Source organism: Schistocerca nitens, chromosome 8, assembly GCF_023898315.1.
Source record: "Schistocerca nitens isolate TAMUIC-IGC-003100 chromosome 8, iqSchNite1.1, whole genome shotgun sequence".
In the NCBI taxonomy this organism is placed as follows: domain Eukaryota; kingdom Metazoa; phylum Arthropoda; class Insecta; order Orthoptera; family Acrididae; genus Schistocerca; species Schistocerca nitens.
In genome coordinates, this window is record NC_064621.1 from 470034510 (window position 1) to 470050978 (window position 16469).

General features: G+C 43.5%; 1 protein-coding gene across 1 annotated transcript in view; it reads left to right on the plus strand.

The window, feature by feature from the left end:
• The window catches only part of LOC126199620 (uncharacterized), a 423045-nt gene that overhangs the window by 394519 nt on the left and 12057 nt on the right, over nt 1-16469 (plus strand). Inside the window, exon 2 of the mRNA XM_049936547.1 lies at nt 4067-4206. Coding sequence (XP_049792504.1) covers nt 4067-4206 — 140 coding nt within the window. The remainder of the gene's footprint in view (nt 1-4066; nt 4207-16469) is intronic.

Sequence of the window (16469 nt, forward strand, 5' to 3'; positions counted from 1 at the left end):
GGAATGTAATAATACAATCGCGAGAATGAAATTATAAATTTTACTGAAATTTACGACAGTATGTTAATTCACATCATCAGCTTTTCTAACTAATTATAACTTTCTGTTAGTTACAGAAGCAACGTTAATGGTGCTGATTCGGTACGTAAGTGAACCATACAGTTTAATTTGCTGATAAAAAATTAAGAAAAACCTTACTTTCTAACTTTTGTTCATTACATACTGTGGGTCGGATAGTATACAATCTGCTAAACTTTTAGTGGTAAAGATGCATTCATTAACTACCCTATAACTACTCCTGTTACAGTAGGTATTGAAGAAGTGAAGGGTACCTAGCCACTGGAAAAAAGCGCAGGCCACTCACGTTTTCAGGAAGGGTCGTAGGACAGATGAACGTAATTATTGTCCTATATCGCTGCCGTCAGTCTGTTGTAGAATTACGGAATATGTTTTATGCTTGCATATTATGACGTTTCAGGAGAAGGAAAATCCTGTCGATAAAAATCAGTATGGATTCCGCAAACAGAGATCTTGCGAAGTTCTGCTCTCTATGTTTGTCCCAAGATCTACAGTGCTCTCCCAAGATCTACAGTGCTCTCCCAAGATCTACAGTGCTCTAGACTACGGCGCTCAGTGTGACGTGTTCCTCGACGAACAGAATCGGCAGGTGTAAAGATTTTTTTCGGAGTACCCCAATGAAGTGTTATAGGACCGTCACTGTTTACAATGAATATAAATGATACAGCAGAGTGAGCAGGCAACTGTTGAAAATTGTTCGCAGATGGTGCGGTTGTCTACAGGAAAGTAGCAACGCCAGAAGATGGTATCCATTTGTAGAATGACCTACAGAGGATTCATGAATGGCGCAGGGACTGGTAGTTGACCCTGAACGTGAATGAATGTAACACATTGCGCAAACATAGGAGAATAAATCCACTGCTGTACAACTTAACTATTGGTGGAAAAATTGCTGGAAGCAGTATCTACCGTTAAATGTCTAGGAGTAACCATCCTGAGCGACCATAAGTGAAATGTTCCCATAAAACAAATAGGAAAGGCAGATACTAGATTGCGATTCATAGAAAAAATCTTACGGAAATGGACTCATCTTCTAAAGAAGTGGCTTACGAAACAGTTCTTCGACCGATTCCTGAGCATTGCTATTCACTCTGGGACGCTTAACACGTAGGACTAATACAAGAGAACAGTGCATTTCGTCACAATGAAATTTAGTCGGTGCGAGAGCGTTCCAGAGATGCTCAATAAACTCCAGAGGCAGACGCTACAAGAGAGGCATTGTGCATCACGGAGTGATTTATTATTGAAATTGCGGGAGAGTACGTTGTTGGAAGAGTCGGTCAACATATTACTTCCTCCCACATACGTCCTGCGAAATAATGACAACGAAAAAAAAAAGACGGAGAAACTAGAGCTAATGTAGAGAAATACTGACACTTATTCTTCCCACGCGCCATTCGTGAGTGGAACAGAGAAGGGTGGTTCATGTAAGGTCCCCCTTATTTGCAGATTAGAGCGCGTTTTACTTTATTTCCGATTTTGCCATTTCACATATGTGAAGTGAATGTATAAGCATTGCAGTACCTGCAGAGTAAGGAGCAAGCGGCAGGTTCCCATGCCAGCTAGCTGAGGCGGTTGACCATCTGGCGCTTTCAGAGCCAGTGGGATGAGGTGCCGATGCAGAAATCGCCCCTGACGTCGGCAAAGATATACCTAGGGAAACTACATTTATTCTGGCGTGAATCAAGTAAATGTTGTTATTAAATTTTGCTAGCAAAAGTTGTTTTTGCCACTTAGACATTAAGAGGCAGACATTAGGAGGAGTCCATGGTTCATAAATACTATCCTTTAGTAATTTTACAATGCCAGGAAGCGATGATATTAATAATGACTGACCAACTTTGGCATAACCGAAGATGTAAGATCTTCTACGAATTATACCGATTTTACGCTCAAGATCCAGACTGTGCGTCATAGTCGGCAGTCGTCAATACAATGGTTTTCGATAGAGTCATGCCTTAGACCATGCTCTCGTGCAGTTAATAGTTTGCTTATAATCAATGTGAACAAGTTCATTTTACGGCGTTTCTTAAATAAACGCACCATAGTGGCATCCTGTGTAAAAAAAATTATTTGCACAAAAAAACTTCTTCCCGCTTCATTACGTAAAACATAGACAGTACTGTTGCACCTTCAGAATCCGAAGGAGCCGCCACGGCTCTTCAAGGTGACATAAAACTACGGGAGCATCTCCACATAACAGATAGGAAGAATTCCTACAGGGTGGCAGTCAGGTCATCGGCCACCGTGGCCGGGCGGTTCTACGCGCTGCTGCAGTCTGGAACCGCGCGACCGCTACGGTCGCAGGTTCGAGTCCTGCCTCGGGCATGGATGTGTTTGATGTCCTTAGGTTAGTTAGGTTTAACTAGTTCTAAGTTCTAGGGGACTGATGACCTCAGATGTTAAGTCCCATAGTGCTCAGAGCGATTTGAACCATTTGGACAAATATATTATACTAGAACTGACATGTGATTACATTTTCACGCAATTTGGGTGCATAGATTCCGAGAAATCAGTACCCAGAACAACCACCTGTGGCCGTAATAACGGCCTTGATACGCCTGGGCATTGCGTCAAACAGAGCTTGGATGGCGTGTAGAGCTACAGCTGCCCATGCAGCTTCAGCACGATACCACAGTTCGTCAAGAGTAGTGACTGGCGTTTTGTGACGAGCAAGTTGCTCGGCCACCATTGGCCAGACGTTTTCGATTAGTGAGAGATTTGGAGAATGTGCTGGCCAGGGCAGCAGTCGAACATTTTCTGTATCCAGAAAGGCCGGTACAGGACCTGCAACATGCAGTCGTGCATTATCCTGCTGAAATGTAGGTTTTCGCAGGGATCGAATGAAGGGTAGAGCCACGGGTCGTGACACATCGCCCATACCATCACGCCGGGTGATACACCAGTATGGCGATGACGAATACACGCTTCGAATGTGCGTTAACTGCGATGTCGCCAAACACGGATGCGACCATCATGATGCTGTAAACAGAACCTGGATTCATCCGAAAAAATGACGTTTTGCCATTCGTGCACCCAGGTTCGTCGTTGAGTACACCATCGCAGGCGCTCGTGTCTGTGATGTAGCGTCAAGGATAACCGCAGCCACGGTGTCCGAGCTGATAGTCCATGCTGCTACAAACATCGTCGAACTGTTCGTGCAGATGGTTTTTGTCTTGCAAACGTCCCCATCTGTTGACTCAGTGATCGAGACGTGGCTGCACGATCCGTTACAGCCATGCGGATAAGACGCCTTTCATCTCGACTGCTAGTGTTACGAGGCCGTTGGTTTCCAGCACGGCGTCCCGTATTACCCTCCTGAACCCACAGATTCCTTATTCTGCTAAAAGTCATTGGATCTCGACCAACGCGAGCAGCAATGTCGCAATACGATAAACAGGCTATAAACCGACCTTTATGGAAGTCGGAAACGTGATGGTACGCATTTCTGCTCCTTACACGAGGCATCACAACAACGTTTCACCAGGCAATGCCGGTCAACTGCTGTTTGTGTATGAGAAATCGGTTGGAAACGTTCCTCATGTCATCACGTTGTAGGTGTCACCACCGGCGCGAACCTTGTTTGAATACTCTGAAAAGCTAATCATTTGTATATCACAGCATCTTCTTCCTGTCGGTTAAGTGTCGCGTCTGTAGCACGTCATCTTCGTGGTGTAGCAATTTTAATGGCCATTAGTGTAGATGTGCCAAATCGGATGATTCTTTTTGATACACCCTTTATATTGCACTTAGTTTATATGACAGTTTATAAGAAGATGGTTTCACAAGTTAATAAAATGTTGAAAAACACAAATGTTATGCTGAAGAAAAAAGCGGTCTAATTCTCCCTGTCTTACCTCAGTAGGTAACGAAAGTAAGGAGTAACATAAACGTTAACGAGATATGTGTCTCGACTATTCTAAGTAGGCACAGTACAAAGTGTATGAGGCGTGCAGCTGGGTGGTGACGCGGTGGTTTGTGTGTGCAGTGACAGCGACGGGGAGGAGGTAAGCGGAGGAGCGGCGCGGGCGGCGGAGGCGGCGGCTGTCGTGCAGGCGGCCGCCTCCCAGCAGCTGCCGGAGGGCGATGGCCGCGTCTGCAGCACCTGGGACAGCGCCGCCAACGCAGGTAATGCCCCAGCATACTCCAAGTCTTAATTGTCACTTCGAAAAAATAAGGTTGCCAAATTATTTTTTGTGTTTCCTGTCCAGGTACGGTACACGTCGAGATCTGCGCACCACAATGCCGTAGCACGTCACTAGAGGACTCAAAATAAAATGCTAGAGGACTCAAAAATAAAGTGAAATTAGAATTATATATTAATACATTTAGCTGCTGACGGACGTAGATGTATATCAACGGGGACAGGTGAAAGTGTGTGCCTCGGCCTGGACTCGAACCCGGGATTTCCTGCTTACAAGGCAGACGCTCCATCCAGCTGAGCCACCGAGGGCACAGAGGATAGTTCGACTGCAGGGACTATCTCGCGCACGCCTCCCGCGAGACCCACATTGTCACCGTATATGTCCACACACTACATTCGTAGTGTCCCTACCAAACAGACTCATTAGTCATGGAAGAGTAATGTCCGGAAGAACAGACACCATATTCCATATAAGTGTATAGTTTTGGCAATACCGGCCAAGACCTTCCTCTTCTGTGCGGATGCACACATATTACCCGAACTCTTACGGGACGTGGTAAGAATATCTTCCAAGAGTAATGAGTGTGTTGGGTAGTGACTACGAATGTAGTGTGTGGACATATACGGTGATAATGTGGGTCTCGCGGGAGGCGTGCGCGAGATGTCCCTGCAGTCGCACTATCCTCTGTGGCCTCGGTGGCTCAGATGGATAGAGCGTCTGCCATGTAAACAGGAGATCCCGAGTTCGAGTCCCGGGCGGGGCACACATTTTCACCTCTCACCGTTGATATATATCGACACCCGTCACCAGCTGAAGGTATCAATATATAATTCTAATTACGTTCTAGACGGCTGCAGATCATCAATGGTGTCTGTTCTTTCGGACCTGTTCTTTCGGACCTCTGTTCTTTCGGACCTGTCCGAAAGAACAGAGTCCATTCCATATAACCATATATCAAAATAAAATGGTGCTGTCGATCTTCATTTTATCATTGGACTGGGCCATATTGTACAGGGATTTCAGTGTCTACTAGAACTGCAGACATATACCCGCAAAAAAAAAGACACAGAAAAAGATGTAAGCATAAGCACCCCTCCAGAATGGGGTATGGAAGATTGTGTACAGCCGGCCAGAGTGGCCGAGCGGTTCTAGGCGCTACAGTCTGGAACCGCGCGACCGCTACGGTCGCAGGTTCGAATCCTGCCTCGGGCATGGATGTGTGCGATGTCCTTAGGTTAGTTAGGTTTAAGTAGTTCTAAGTTATAGGAGACTGATGACCACAGCAGTTAAGTCCCATAGTGCTCAGAGCCATTTGAACCATTTGATTGTGTAGACTGACGGCCAGGACTGTAAATGGCGCTTCTTGACGACAGAAGATAGCATTGAGCAGTTGGAACCTTTCCCTGGCGTAGTGTAACGTGTCTTTATCTACATCTATACTCCGTAAGTGTGACGGAGTGTACTATGTATACCAGTCCCAATGTCCCCTTTTCCTGCCCCAGTCGCGAGTGCTTCGCACTGTAGGGGCCGCCCTCTGCCGGGAAGACGCAGACAGAGGACTTGTTCTGGGCGTTAGACGAATTAAAACAATATTTAAAATTATCTTTTTATTACTGTTCAAGTCGTTGCTGTGTCGAGTGGAGGTTACGTACTCCGGGAAAGAATCCACTGACTCCAATAGCGGACACATGGCGGCCGGTTACGCTGCGTCAGCTCAGAGTGTAAGCTGATGACACCCTGATACGGCGGTTTTGCCGCCCGCTACCATGGCAGGCATGTCTCACCGATAGCTCGGCTTGGAGCTAGCACTGACCACGATGTGTGTGTTTTGACTCGTACGCCATTTCGGGTAGTACTCAGTCCCTCACATCACTACCTGCGTTATGCACTCAAGTGGACCGTTACGTCGAATCCCATGTAATCGTGCTGAATGTCTAACCTGGCTCGCCAGCACGGTAGGCCTTCAGGCCCATGCGACGCTGGAGATTAGCGCAACTTCTGCTCTGGTCCGGAGTAGTCGTGATGGATTCTCGGACTACTTATCGGCGCTGGCTGCTATGCTATTGTCAGTACCTGATCTTGGACTCCGTCACCCGTGCCTTCTGATCGCTGATCGTCTCGTAGGGCAACAAGTGCAAGACCTATACCAGAACAGTCTCACGTACAAGATGTTACTATAGCATAACCATAGAATCGAGTGCGAATGAGATTGACGCCATCGATCCTACTGATCGATTGCGAAAAACCAGTGGGTGTGGAGTCCTTATGGCACCGAGGGGATGCTCTGCTCTGTTATGACATTCGTAATGTTGTTGTTGTTGTTGTTGTTGTTGTTGTTGTTGTTGTCTTCAGTCCTGAGACTGGTTTGATGTAGCTCTGCATGCCACTCTATCCTGTGCAAGCTTCTTCATCTCCCAGTACCTACTGCAACCTACATCCTCCTGAATCTGCTTAGTGTATTCATCTCTTGGTCTCCCTCTACGATTTTTACCCTCGACGCTGCCCTCCAATACTAAATAGGTGATCCTTTGATGCCGTCAAGTCGTGCCACAAAATCCTCTTCTCCCCAATTCTATTCAGTACCTCCTCATTAGTTGTGTGATCTACCCATCTAATCTTCAGCATTCTTCTGTAGCACCACATTTCGAAAGCTTCTATTCTCTTCTTGTCCAAACTATTTATCGTCCATTTTTCACTTCCATACATGGCTACACTCCATACAAGTACTTTCAGGAAAGACTTCCTGACAAATGTTGGTGTTAGGACAGCAACCAGCCACAAATTTATTTTGAGTTCCTTTATTCAAAGGAAACCATTACCGGTTTCGAATCGTTGTGATTCATCATCAGACGGTTTACACGCTTTCTTTATGACGTTTGGTATGTTTTTATAGATTAATTGTCCTAAAATATAAATAAAACATAATTATAAACACGCCACACACAGACGGTTGCGTTACAGATTTTCGTTGCATGTGACTTACGTGAAACTTCGGTTTCGAGTGTTTATTTTCATAACATTCGTCCAACCGATGTAAATGCATTCCCACTGCATTATCGTTGTTGCACACGTAAATAGTTCTCACTGTACACTTTAGATTTGTCGCTGAGATCATTTCAACCACGCACCACGTATTTTGATACATACAAAGAGCTTACAAACATTTGAGTATTCCAGATGCTGTGACATATCGTAACATTTGACGATGTTGTCCTATGTTTGGAAAGAGTCATATATTCATTTACAAAACTGTAATGCCTTTTACAGTAGTACAGAGACATTGAATTATTGAGCTGATATTGCTAAATTAATTATAAAGTTTTTTATATATATTTAGGACTGTATAGGGGAAAATAGTATATCAGTATCCAAAATAGTATATTATTTTATTACATTTGGCATCATGAGGATTATAGTAACATATAAATTTGCTACTTGATCTGCAGATAGGTGTATTAATATTATTTGCTTTGGAGGCTGGAAAGTAATTTTTGGAAATTTTTCAGGAAAGGAGTATTAGCTAACTCTGTCTGTTCCTTAAGGATATAGTCTGGGGTGCTGTTTTTGTGTGTGTGTGTTTCTAATTCTTCTAATATATTCATAGTGGCTCCTTTTTCTGTTAGATGCAGAATTTTTAAGTTGTTCTCAATGTTTCCCACTGAATGGTTTTCTTCAGCAATATGGGCTGCAAATGCTGATTTGTTCAAGTTACCAAGTCTTAGAGCATCAATATGTTATTTGTATCTAATTTCAAAACTTCTGCCTGTCTGTCCAATGTAGAATTTTGGGCATGTATCACATTTGAGTTTGTATATTCCTGATATACGGTAGGGACTCTTGGAGGTATTTACATCATGGATTACTTTTTGTTGTAATTTATTATTTGTGGAAAAGCTGATTTTGATATTTTTCTTCTTTTTAAATAAGTTTGCTATTTGGTATGAAAGTGGGCCTATACATGGGAGAGTAGCATATTTAGGTTTGGCTTCAGTGGTACACTGATTTGGCTTGAAGTGACTGCTGTGAAGTGGATCTGTGGTTTTTGTCTGCATTTTGTTGTGGAGTTTTTCTATTATTGTGGGTTTATATCCATTATTATGAGCAACTGTTTTAATTATATTGAATTCATTTTGTTGGTCTGTGTCACTCATTGGTACTTTTTTAATACAGTGTAGCATCGTTCTGAAATATGCCATTTTTTGTTGGCGGGGGTGGCAAGATGAGTTGCTAATACTGACATCTGTGATGGTAGGTTTTCTGTGAATGCTAAATTGATGTTTATTGTTACTACTGCAAATTTTCAGGTCAAGAAAGTTAATGTTTTTATTAGTTTCATGTTCAACTGTGAATTTAATATTTTTGTGCATTTTGCTAAGATCTCCTGCTAATGTATCTATTTCACTGCTTGTACCATCAAAAAGGAGGATTGTATCATCAACATATCTTCTGTAGTATATTATTTTGTTGGAGATGTGCTGGTTGGCAGAGAAGAATTTTTGTTCTATATGGTTGATGTAAATGTCAGCCAATATCCCAGCTAAGCTACTTCCCATTGCCAAACCATCATGTTGTTGGTACAGTTTGCTGTTGAAGCTAAAGTAATTATGCTCTAGAATAAGTGACAGTATTTCTATGAGTTCACAGATCTCTGCAACACTAATTTTCTTATATTTAAGCAGATTGTTTCTTATAATGTTAGTAGTCTCTTTGACAGGGATGTTCGTGTACAGGTTGAAATGTCTAGTGATGCTAATTTAGCTGTGGGTGGGATGTGGAGGTCTTTAATTAAGCTTATGAGTTCATGTGTGTTATGTATGGTGTAGTTATTTTCAAATGTATAGTATTTGGGTAATGAGGTCTTGTAATTTACGGCTTAGGAAGTATGCAGGGCTGTTTCTTGAGTTAACAATCGGGCGAATGGGACAATTTTCTTTATGAACCTTTGGCTGTGCACGCAGTTTTGGTGTCGAGGGATTCATTATTATGCAGTTACGTATTTCATATTTGTTCAGTAAAAAGTTACACTTAAATCTATACTCGATGTTAACAAGTTTCTCTTCTTCAGAAGCACTTTCCTTGCCATTGCCAGTCTACATTTTATATCCTCTCTACTTCGACCATCATCAGTTATTTTGCTCCCCAAATAGCAAAACTCCTCTACTACTTTAAGTGTCTCATTTCCTAATCTAATTCCCTCAGCATCACCCGACTTAATTCGACTACATTCCATTATCCTCGTTTTGCTTTTGTGGATGTTCATCTTATATCCTCCTTTCAAGACACTGTCCATTCCGTTCAGCTGCTCTTCCAGGTCCTTTGCTGTCTCTGACAGAATTACAATGTCATCGGCGAACCTCAAAGTTTTTATTTCTTCTCCATGGATTTTAATGCCTACTCCGAATTTTTCTTATGTTTCCTTTATTGCTTGCTCAATATACAGATTGAATAACATCGGGGAGAGGCTACAACCCTGTCTCACTCCCTTCCCAACCACTGCTTCCCTTTCATGTCCCTCGAGTCTTATAACTGCCATCTGGTATTTTACCCCTGCCACCTTCAGAATTTGAAAGAGAGTATTCCAGTCAACATTGTCAGAAGCTTTCTCTAAGTCTACAAATGCTAGAAACGTAGGTTTGCCTTTCCTTAATCTATCTTCTAAGATAAGTCAGTATTGCCTCACGTGTTCCAATATTTCTACGGAATCCAAACTGATCTTCCCCGACGGAACAACATTCGTAATAACAAAGCTGTTCTGCTCTTCCTGACTCGTCAGCGGTCAGTAATGGTGTTGAAATGTTTACACTTCCCGGCTGGTGGCTGGGGACACCTTCGTGCGATTGAGTAACGCCAGCTGTTCGAACTTAGAAAATCATTTAATCTCACGTTTCCGTGCCAATTCTGTCGCGTAACAGTGGGAAGAACAATTGCCGATAAGCCTCTGTATGGGCTCGGATCTCTAATTACATCTTCTCTTCCTTTCGCGAGATACACGTAGTAGGAAACAATCTACCGCGTGGTTATAATTAAACTTTCCCTATTTAACACGTTATAACACGGAAATTAATTACCGTACAAGGATCAAACTCGGTAGCATTAATGTCAAGGACATGGGGAAAAGAAATAATTCAGAATCAATGCAATTGAAATACTTTTAATGTGCTGCTACTGTAAATCATTCAGTTACGTACCGGTACCATTATTGCTACAAAAGGGTGTAGTATGGTGCCCTTCAGTGTCCAGAAGAGCCCGAAAGTTCAAGATTGCATTCTGCACAGCAGAACGAAGCATGTCCTTAGGTATGCTGGCTATCTCTCTTGAAGTGCTACGCTTCAGATCAGCATATGTGTGAATGTTCCCGTGGTAAACCCTGCTCTTCAGAAATCACAGGGAGTGAGATCAGGAGATCGTGTCGACCAAGCATGTGGAAACGATCGGCTGATAATTCGAATTCAGGTGGATTCACGAGCGATGTGCAGTGGGGCCCCATCTTGCATGAAAATTGTTGAGTTGTATGCGTCTCTCTCCTGTAGGGCGGGTATGACATGCTGGCGAAGCATATCGCAGCAACGCTGACCAGTCACACTGCACGTCTTTGGTCCTTGAGCGCCAACCTGTTCAAAAAAGAATGAGCTAATGATGAATGTAGCCGTGAAGCCACACCATACGGTGACACGTTCGCCATACAGAGGAACTTCATGCACAGTGACTGGAGGCGAAGATCCCTACACTCGGCAGGTTTGTGTGTTCATCTCACGCGTCAGAAAAAAATGAGCTTCGTCTGACCATACGATTGTCCTCGTTAACTTCAGTCCTTGAGAGGAAGTGGAGAGCGAAGTCAGCACGTCATTGTCATTGTGCACCCTGTGGCGCAAGCTGTGTACGATATGAATCTTGAATGGATACCATTTGAGAATGGTTCGAGGCATCTTCCGGCCGGCCGCTGTGGCCGAGCGGTTCTAGGCTTCGGTTAGTTATGTTAAGTAGTTCTAAGTCTAGGGGACTGATGACCTCAGATGCTGATGACCTCAGATGTTAAGTCGCATAGTGCTTAGAGCCCGTTCCGTGGACCACGGGATGTTTAGCTGTCGTGACACAGCACGCGCACTGCCTGACGATCGGAAATTGCGGCGTTGCTGCAATAGCAACAGCAATTTTATCAGCCACCTATTGTGCATCCGGTTGTCGGTGTCTTCCCGAAGCGACGCCCAGTTCTCCAGTTGATTCGAACTTCTTCATCATGAAACTTCCTGGCAGATGAAAAGCTGTGTGCCGAACTGAGACTCGAACTCGGGACCTTTGCCTTTCGCGGGCAAGTGCTCTACCATCTGAGCTACCCAAGCACCACTCACGACCCGCCTTCACGGCTTCAGTTCTGCCAGTACCTCGTCTCCTACGCTCCGCACAGCAGGTAGAGAAAGAGGATCCTTCCGTAATCCTTTCAGCCGTCGATATTCTCGAAATGCAGCAGCAGCATTACTGTTGTTTTGATAATAGAGATTCACCACTAATGCCCCACTCCTTTTGCCCAAGCTCATCGTGATACGTCAACAAGAACTGCGACTGGTCAGGTGTGCGAGACTATGAATCAGGATGACTGATCATGGCACCTGGTGGCCACTGTTGGAACTGGACGGTGGCGCTGTGATGCCTGGAAATCATGCACCCCATACTCTGGACATTGTTGTTGTTGTTGTTGTTGTGGTCTTCAGTCCTGAGACTGGTTTGATGCAGCTCTCCATGCTACTCTATCCTGTGCAAGCTTCTTCATCTCCCAGTACCTACTGCAACCTACATCCTTCTGAATCTGCTTAGTGTATTGATCTCTTGGTCTCCCTCTATGATTTTTACCCTCCACGCTGCCCTCCAATGCTAAATTTGTGATCCCTTGATGCCTCAAAATATGTCCTACCAACCGATCCCTTCTTCTAGTCAAGTTGTGCCACAAACTTCTCTTCTCCCCAATCCTATTCAATAGTCCTCATTAGTTACGTGATCTACCCACCTTATCTTCAGCATTCTTCTGTAGCACCACATTTCGAAAGCTTCTATTCTCTTCTTGTCCAAACTGGTTATCGTCCATGTTTCACTTCCATACATGGCTACACTCCATACAAATACTTCCAGAAACGACTTCCTGACACTTAAATCTATACTCGATGTTAACAAATTTCTCTTCTTCAGAAACGATTTACTTGCCATTGCCAGTCTACATTTTGTATCCTCTCTACTTCGACCATCATCAGTTATTTTACTCCCTAAATAGCAAAACTCCTTTACTACTATAAGTGTCTCATTTCCTAATCTAATTCTGGCAGCATCACCCGATTTAATTTGACTACATTCCATTATCCTCGTTTTGCTTTTGTTGATGTTCATCTTATATCCTCCTTTCAAGACACTGTCCATTCCGTTCAACTGCTCTTCCAAGTCCTTTGCTGTCTCTGCCAGAATTACAGTGTCATCGGCGAACCTCAAAGTTTTTACTTCTTCTCCATGAATTTTAATACCTACTCCGAATTTGTCTTTTCTTTCCTTTACTGCTTGCTCAATATACAGATTGAATAACATCGGGGAGAGGCTACAACCCTGTCTTACTCCCTTCCCAACCACTGCTTCCCTTTCATGTCCCTCGACTCTTATAACTGCCATCTGGTTTCTGTACAAATTGTAAATAGCCTTTCGCTCCTTGTATTTTACCCCTGCCACCTTCAGAATTTGAAAGAGAGTATTCCAGTTAACGTTGTCAAAAGCTTTCTCTAAGTCTACAAATGCTAGAAACGTAGGTTTGCCTTTTCTTAATCTTTCTTCTAAGATAAGTCGTAAGGTTAGTATTGCCTCACGTGTTCCAACATTTCTACGGAATCCAAACTGATCTTCCCCGAGGTCCGCTTCTACCAGTTTTTCCATTCGTCTGTAAAGAATTCGCGTTAGTATTTTGCAGCTGTGACTTATTAAACTGATAGTTCGGTAATTTTCACATCTGTCAACACCTGCTTTCTTTGGGATTGGAATTATTATATTCTTCTTGAAGTCTGTGGGTATTTCGCCTGTCTCATACATCTTGCTCACCAGATGGTAGAGTTTTGTCATGACTGGCTCTCCCAAGGCAATCAGTAATTCTAATGGAATGTTGTCTACTCCCGGGGCCTTGTTTCGACTCAGGTCTTGCAGTGCTCTGTCAAACTCTTCACGCAGTATCTTATCTCCCATTTCATCTTCATCTACATCCTCTTCCATTTCCATAATATTGTCCTCAAGTACATCGTCCTTGTATAAACCCTCTATATACTCCTTCCACCTTTCTGCCTTCCCTTCTTTGCTTAGAACTGGGTTGCCATCTGAGCTCTTGATATTCATACAAGTGGTTCTCTTCTCTCCAAAGGTCTCTTTAATTTTCCTGTAGGCAGTATCTATCTTACCCCTAGTGAGACAAGCCTCTACATCCTTACATTTGTCCTCTAGCCATCCCTGCTTAGCCATTTTGCACTTCCTGTCGATCTCATTTTTGAGATGGACATTAAGGCTACCAAATTTGGCACTCGTGCGGTAATGAGTTTCCGTGTTCTAACTTGTTAAATAGGGGAAGTTTAGTTGTAACCACATGGTATTATCTGACTCTTCTAGGATCACACTGTCCTGTAATTTAAACAGTAAACCGCACCGTGATCCACAGCGCCTCTCTTGCAGCTTGGAGTTGGTTGATCATGTCTGTGACGATTTCGTGCTTACAAAACGAACCTATAACGAAACGTACTGCCCTCCTTTGGATTTTCACTAGTTGCCCTTTTAATTCTATCGCGTACGGATCTCATACTGACCGGCAATATTCAGGTATAGTCGAACGAGTGTTTCTAAGCACTTCCTTTGTCGATGGACTACATTTCTTGAGGATTGTTCCAGTTAACCTCAGTCTGACAACTGCCTTACTCGCGATTAATTTTATGTGGGTATTTCACTTCAGAACGCTCCATATGCATACTCCTAGATATTTTTTGGACCTTAGTGCTTCCAGTGATTGTTTTGCAATTTTGTAATCGCACAATAAAAGGCTTTTCTGTTTTTGTGTTGGCAATACGCTATATTTGCTTATGTTGAGGATCAGCTGCCACCCCCTGCACCAAGGATCGATCCTCTGCAGGTCTCCTGCATTTCGCTACAGTTTTGTAGCGTTGCGACTTCTCTATATAAAACAGTATCATCCGACGTTATCTACTAGATCAGTTGTATATATTGTGAAAAGTAATGGTCCTGTACCATCCCCTTGTGGCACGCGCGAAGTTACTTTCACACCTAAAGACTTCTCTCCTTTCAAAATAACGTGCTGTGCCCTGTTTGTTAGAAACACTTCATTCCATTCACACAGTTTTTCGTATATTCCGTAAATCATATATTGTCGTTAGACGGCAGTGCGGAATCGTATCAAACGCCTTCTGCAAGTCATGGAACCACGTCATCTAGCTCGACGCCAATATCCAGTGCTTTCTTTGTTCAATGGACAAGGAGGTCGAGTTGGGATTCACACGATCGTTGTTATTGGAACCTATGTTGATTCCAACAGAGGAGGTTTTCCGTCTCCAAAATTGTCATATTTGGCGATCAGAAAACACGTTCCAAAATTCTACAACAGACTGACGTCAGAGATATGGGCCTGTAGTTTTCTGCATCAGTTCGACGACCCTCCATAAAAATGGGAATGACCTGTGCTTTTCTCCAGATCATTAGGAATGCTTCATTCCTCCAGAGAGCTACGGTACACTGCTGCTAGAAGACTGCAAGTTATTCCGTGTATTTTACGTAGAATAGAAATGGTGTCCCATCAGATTCAGTGGCCTGTCCTCGGTTGAGCAGTTTCGTTGCTTTTCTACCCTCGGTCTCTCCTTTCAGTATCAGTCATTTTGTCGTTCGTGTGGCGATTTAACACGTTAAGGGCGGCACTGAGAATTGTGCTTCTTCCCGTGGAGCGGTCGCCGTATTCAGTCGCCCTAGGCTACTACGAGGGCGTCCAGAAAGTAAGTTCCAATCGGTCGCGAAATGGAAACGACTATGAAAATCCGATAAAGCTTAGCACAGCTGTGTTGGATAGTGTCTCTAGTATGACCCCAGATAGCATCACGTCGCTCTTCTAATTTCTGAGCACACAGTGAGCGCGTAAAGATGTCTAGAAAATAGTGTCTCCCGCCAAGTACGAGGGCCTGGTGAGAAATTTCGCCTGAAGCTATGCAGCCAACATTACATAACTGTCGTGCTGTTCCTTCTTCAAGATAATTCTCAGCCGCATTCTGCAGGGGCAATGAAGATGCTCCTGCATCGTTTTCAACCGGAAATGTTTGATTACCCACAATACAGTCCGTAATTGTCTCACTCTGAGTTTCATCTCTGGTCACATGAACCGCTGTCTATGAAGACAACATTTTGGCACAGACAATGAGCTGTAGGCCAGCGTGGAGAATTGGCAGAAAGCCCTGGCGGCTGCCTTCTATGATGAGGGTATTGAAAAGTTGGTACAACGCTACGTAATTCAGAACGGCGACTACGTAGAGAAGTAGCTGGAAGGTGTAGCTAACTGTTACAAATAAAACATTTCTGATATTCACTGTGGTTTCCATTTCGCGATCAGTCGAAACTTACTTTCTACACAGGCCTCGTATTTTAATATATTGGCCTTTTATCGCCGGGTTATGCTAGATCGTCCCCTAAGGTGTCTCACGCTCGACTCTTACCAACTATGCTACCATCAATACGATAAGGTATGAAGTATTAACAATCACCCAGGCGCAACGAACTGCTGTGAATACAGTTTTGCATGAAACTTCAACGAGAGAGTTTTCTGAACAAATAGTATATCACATAATTTGTGATTAATTTAGTTTAAAATTATTTTATGCGATATCTTGTCGTTTTAAAAGAATAGACTAACGCCAGTGCCCGTGTTGATCAAAATTATGATGCAATGTTCTTTCGGACGTGCAGGCACTGCAATATCATATTTATGCGCCGAAACCGGGCAACCGACTCGATTAAAATATCTTCCCTGTACAGGAATATAAATAATGGATATATGAGTGCAGGTTGAAGGCACATGGTTGACGACATCTGGAATTGCTGACAACAACACGTAATGGCGGCGAAAACTCTGCCCACGTTTTGAAAAATAGGAGAAAGCGCGTTTTCAAGCGACCATAGGTCACGAAATCAGCCTATTCACGTCGCCAACAACATATGTGAAAAAACTATCACACCAAATCC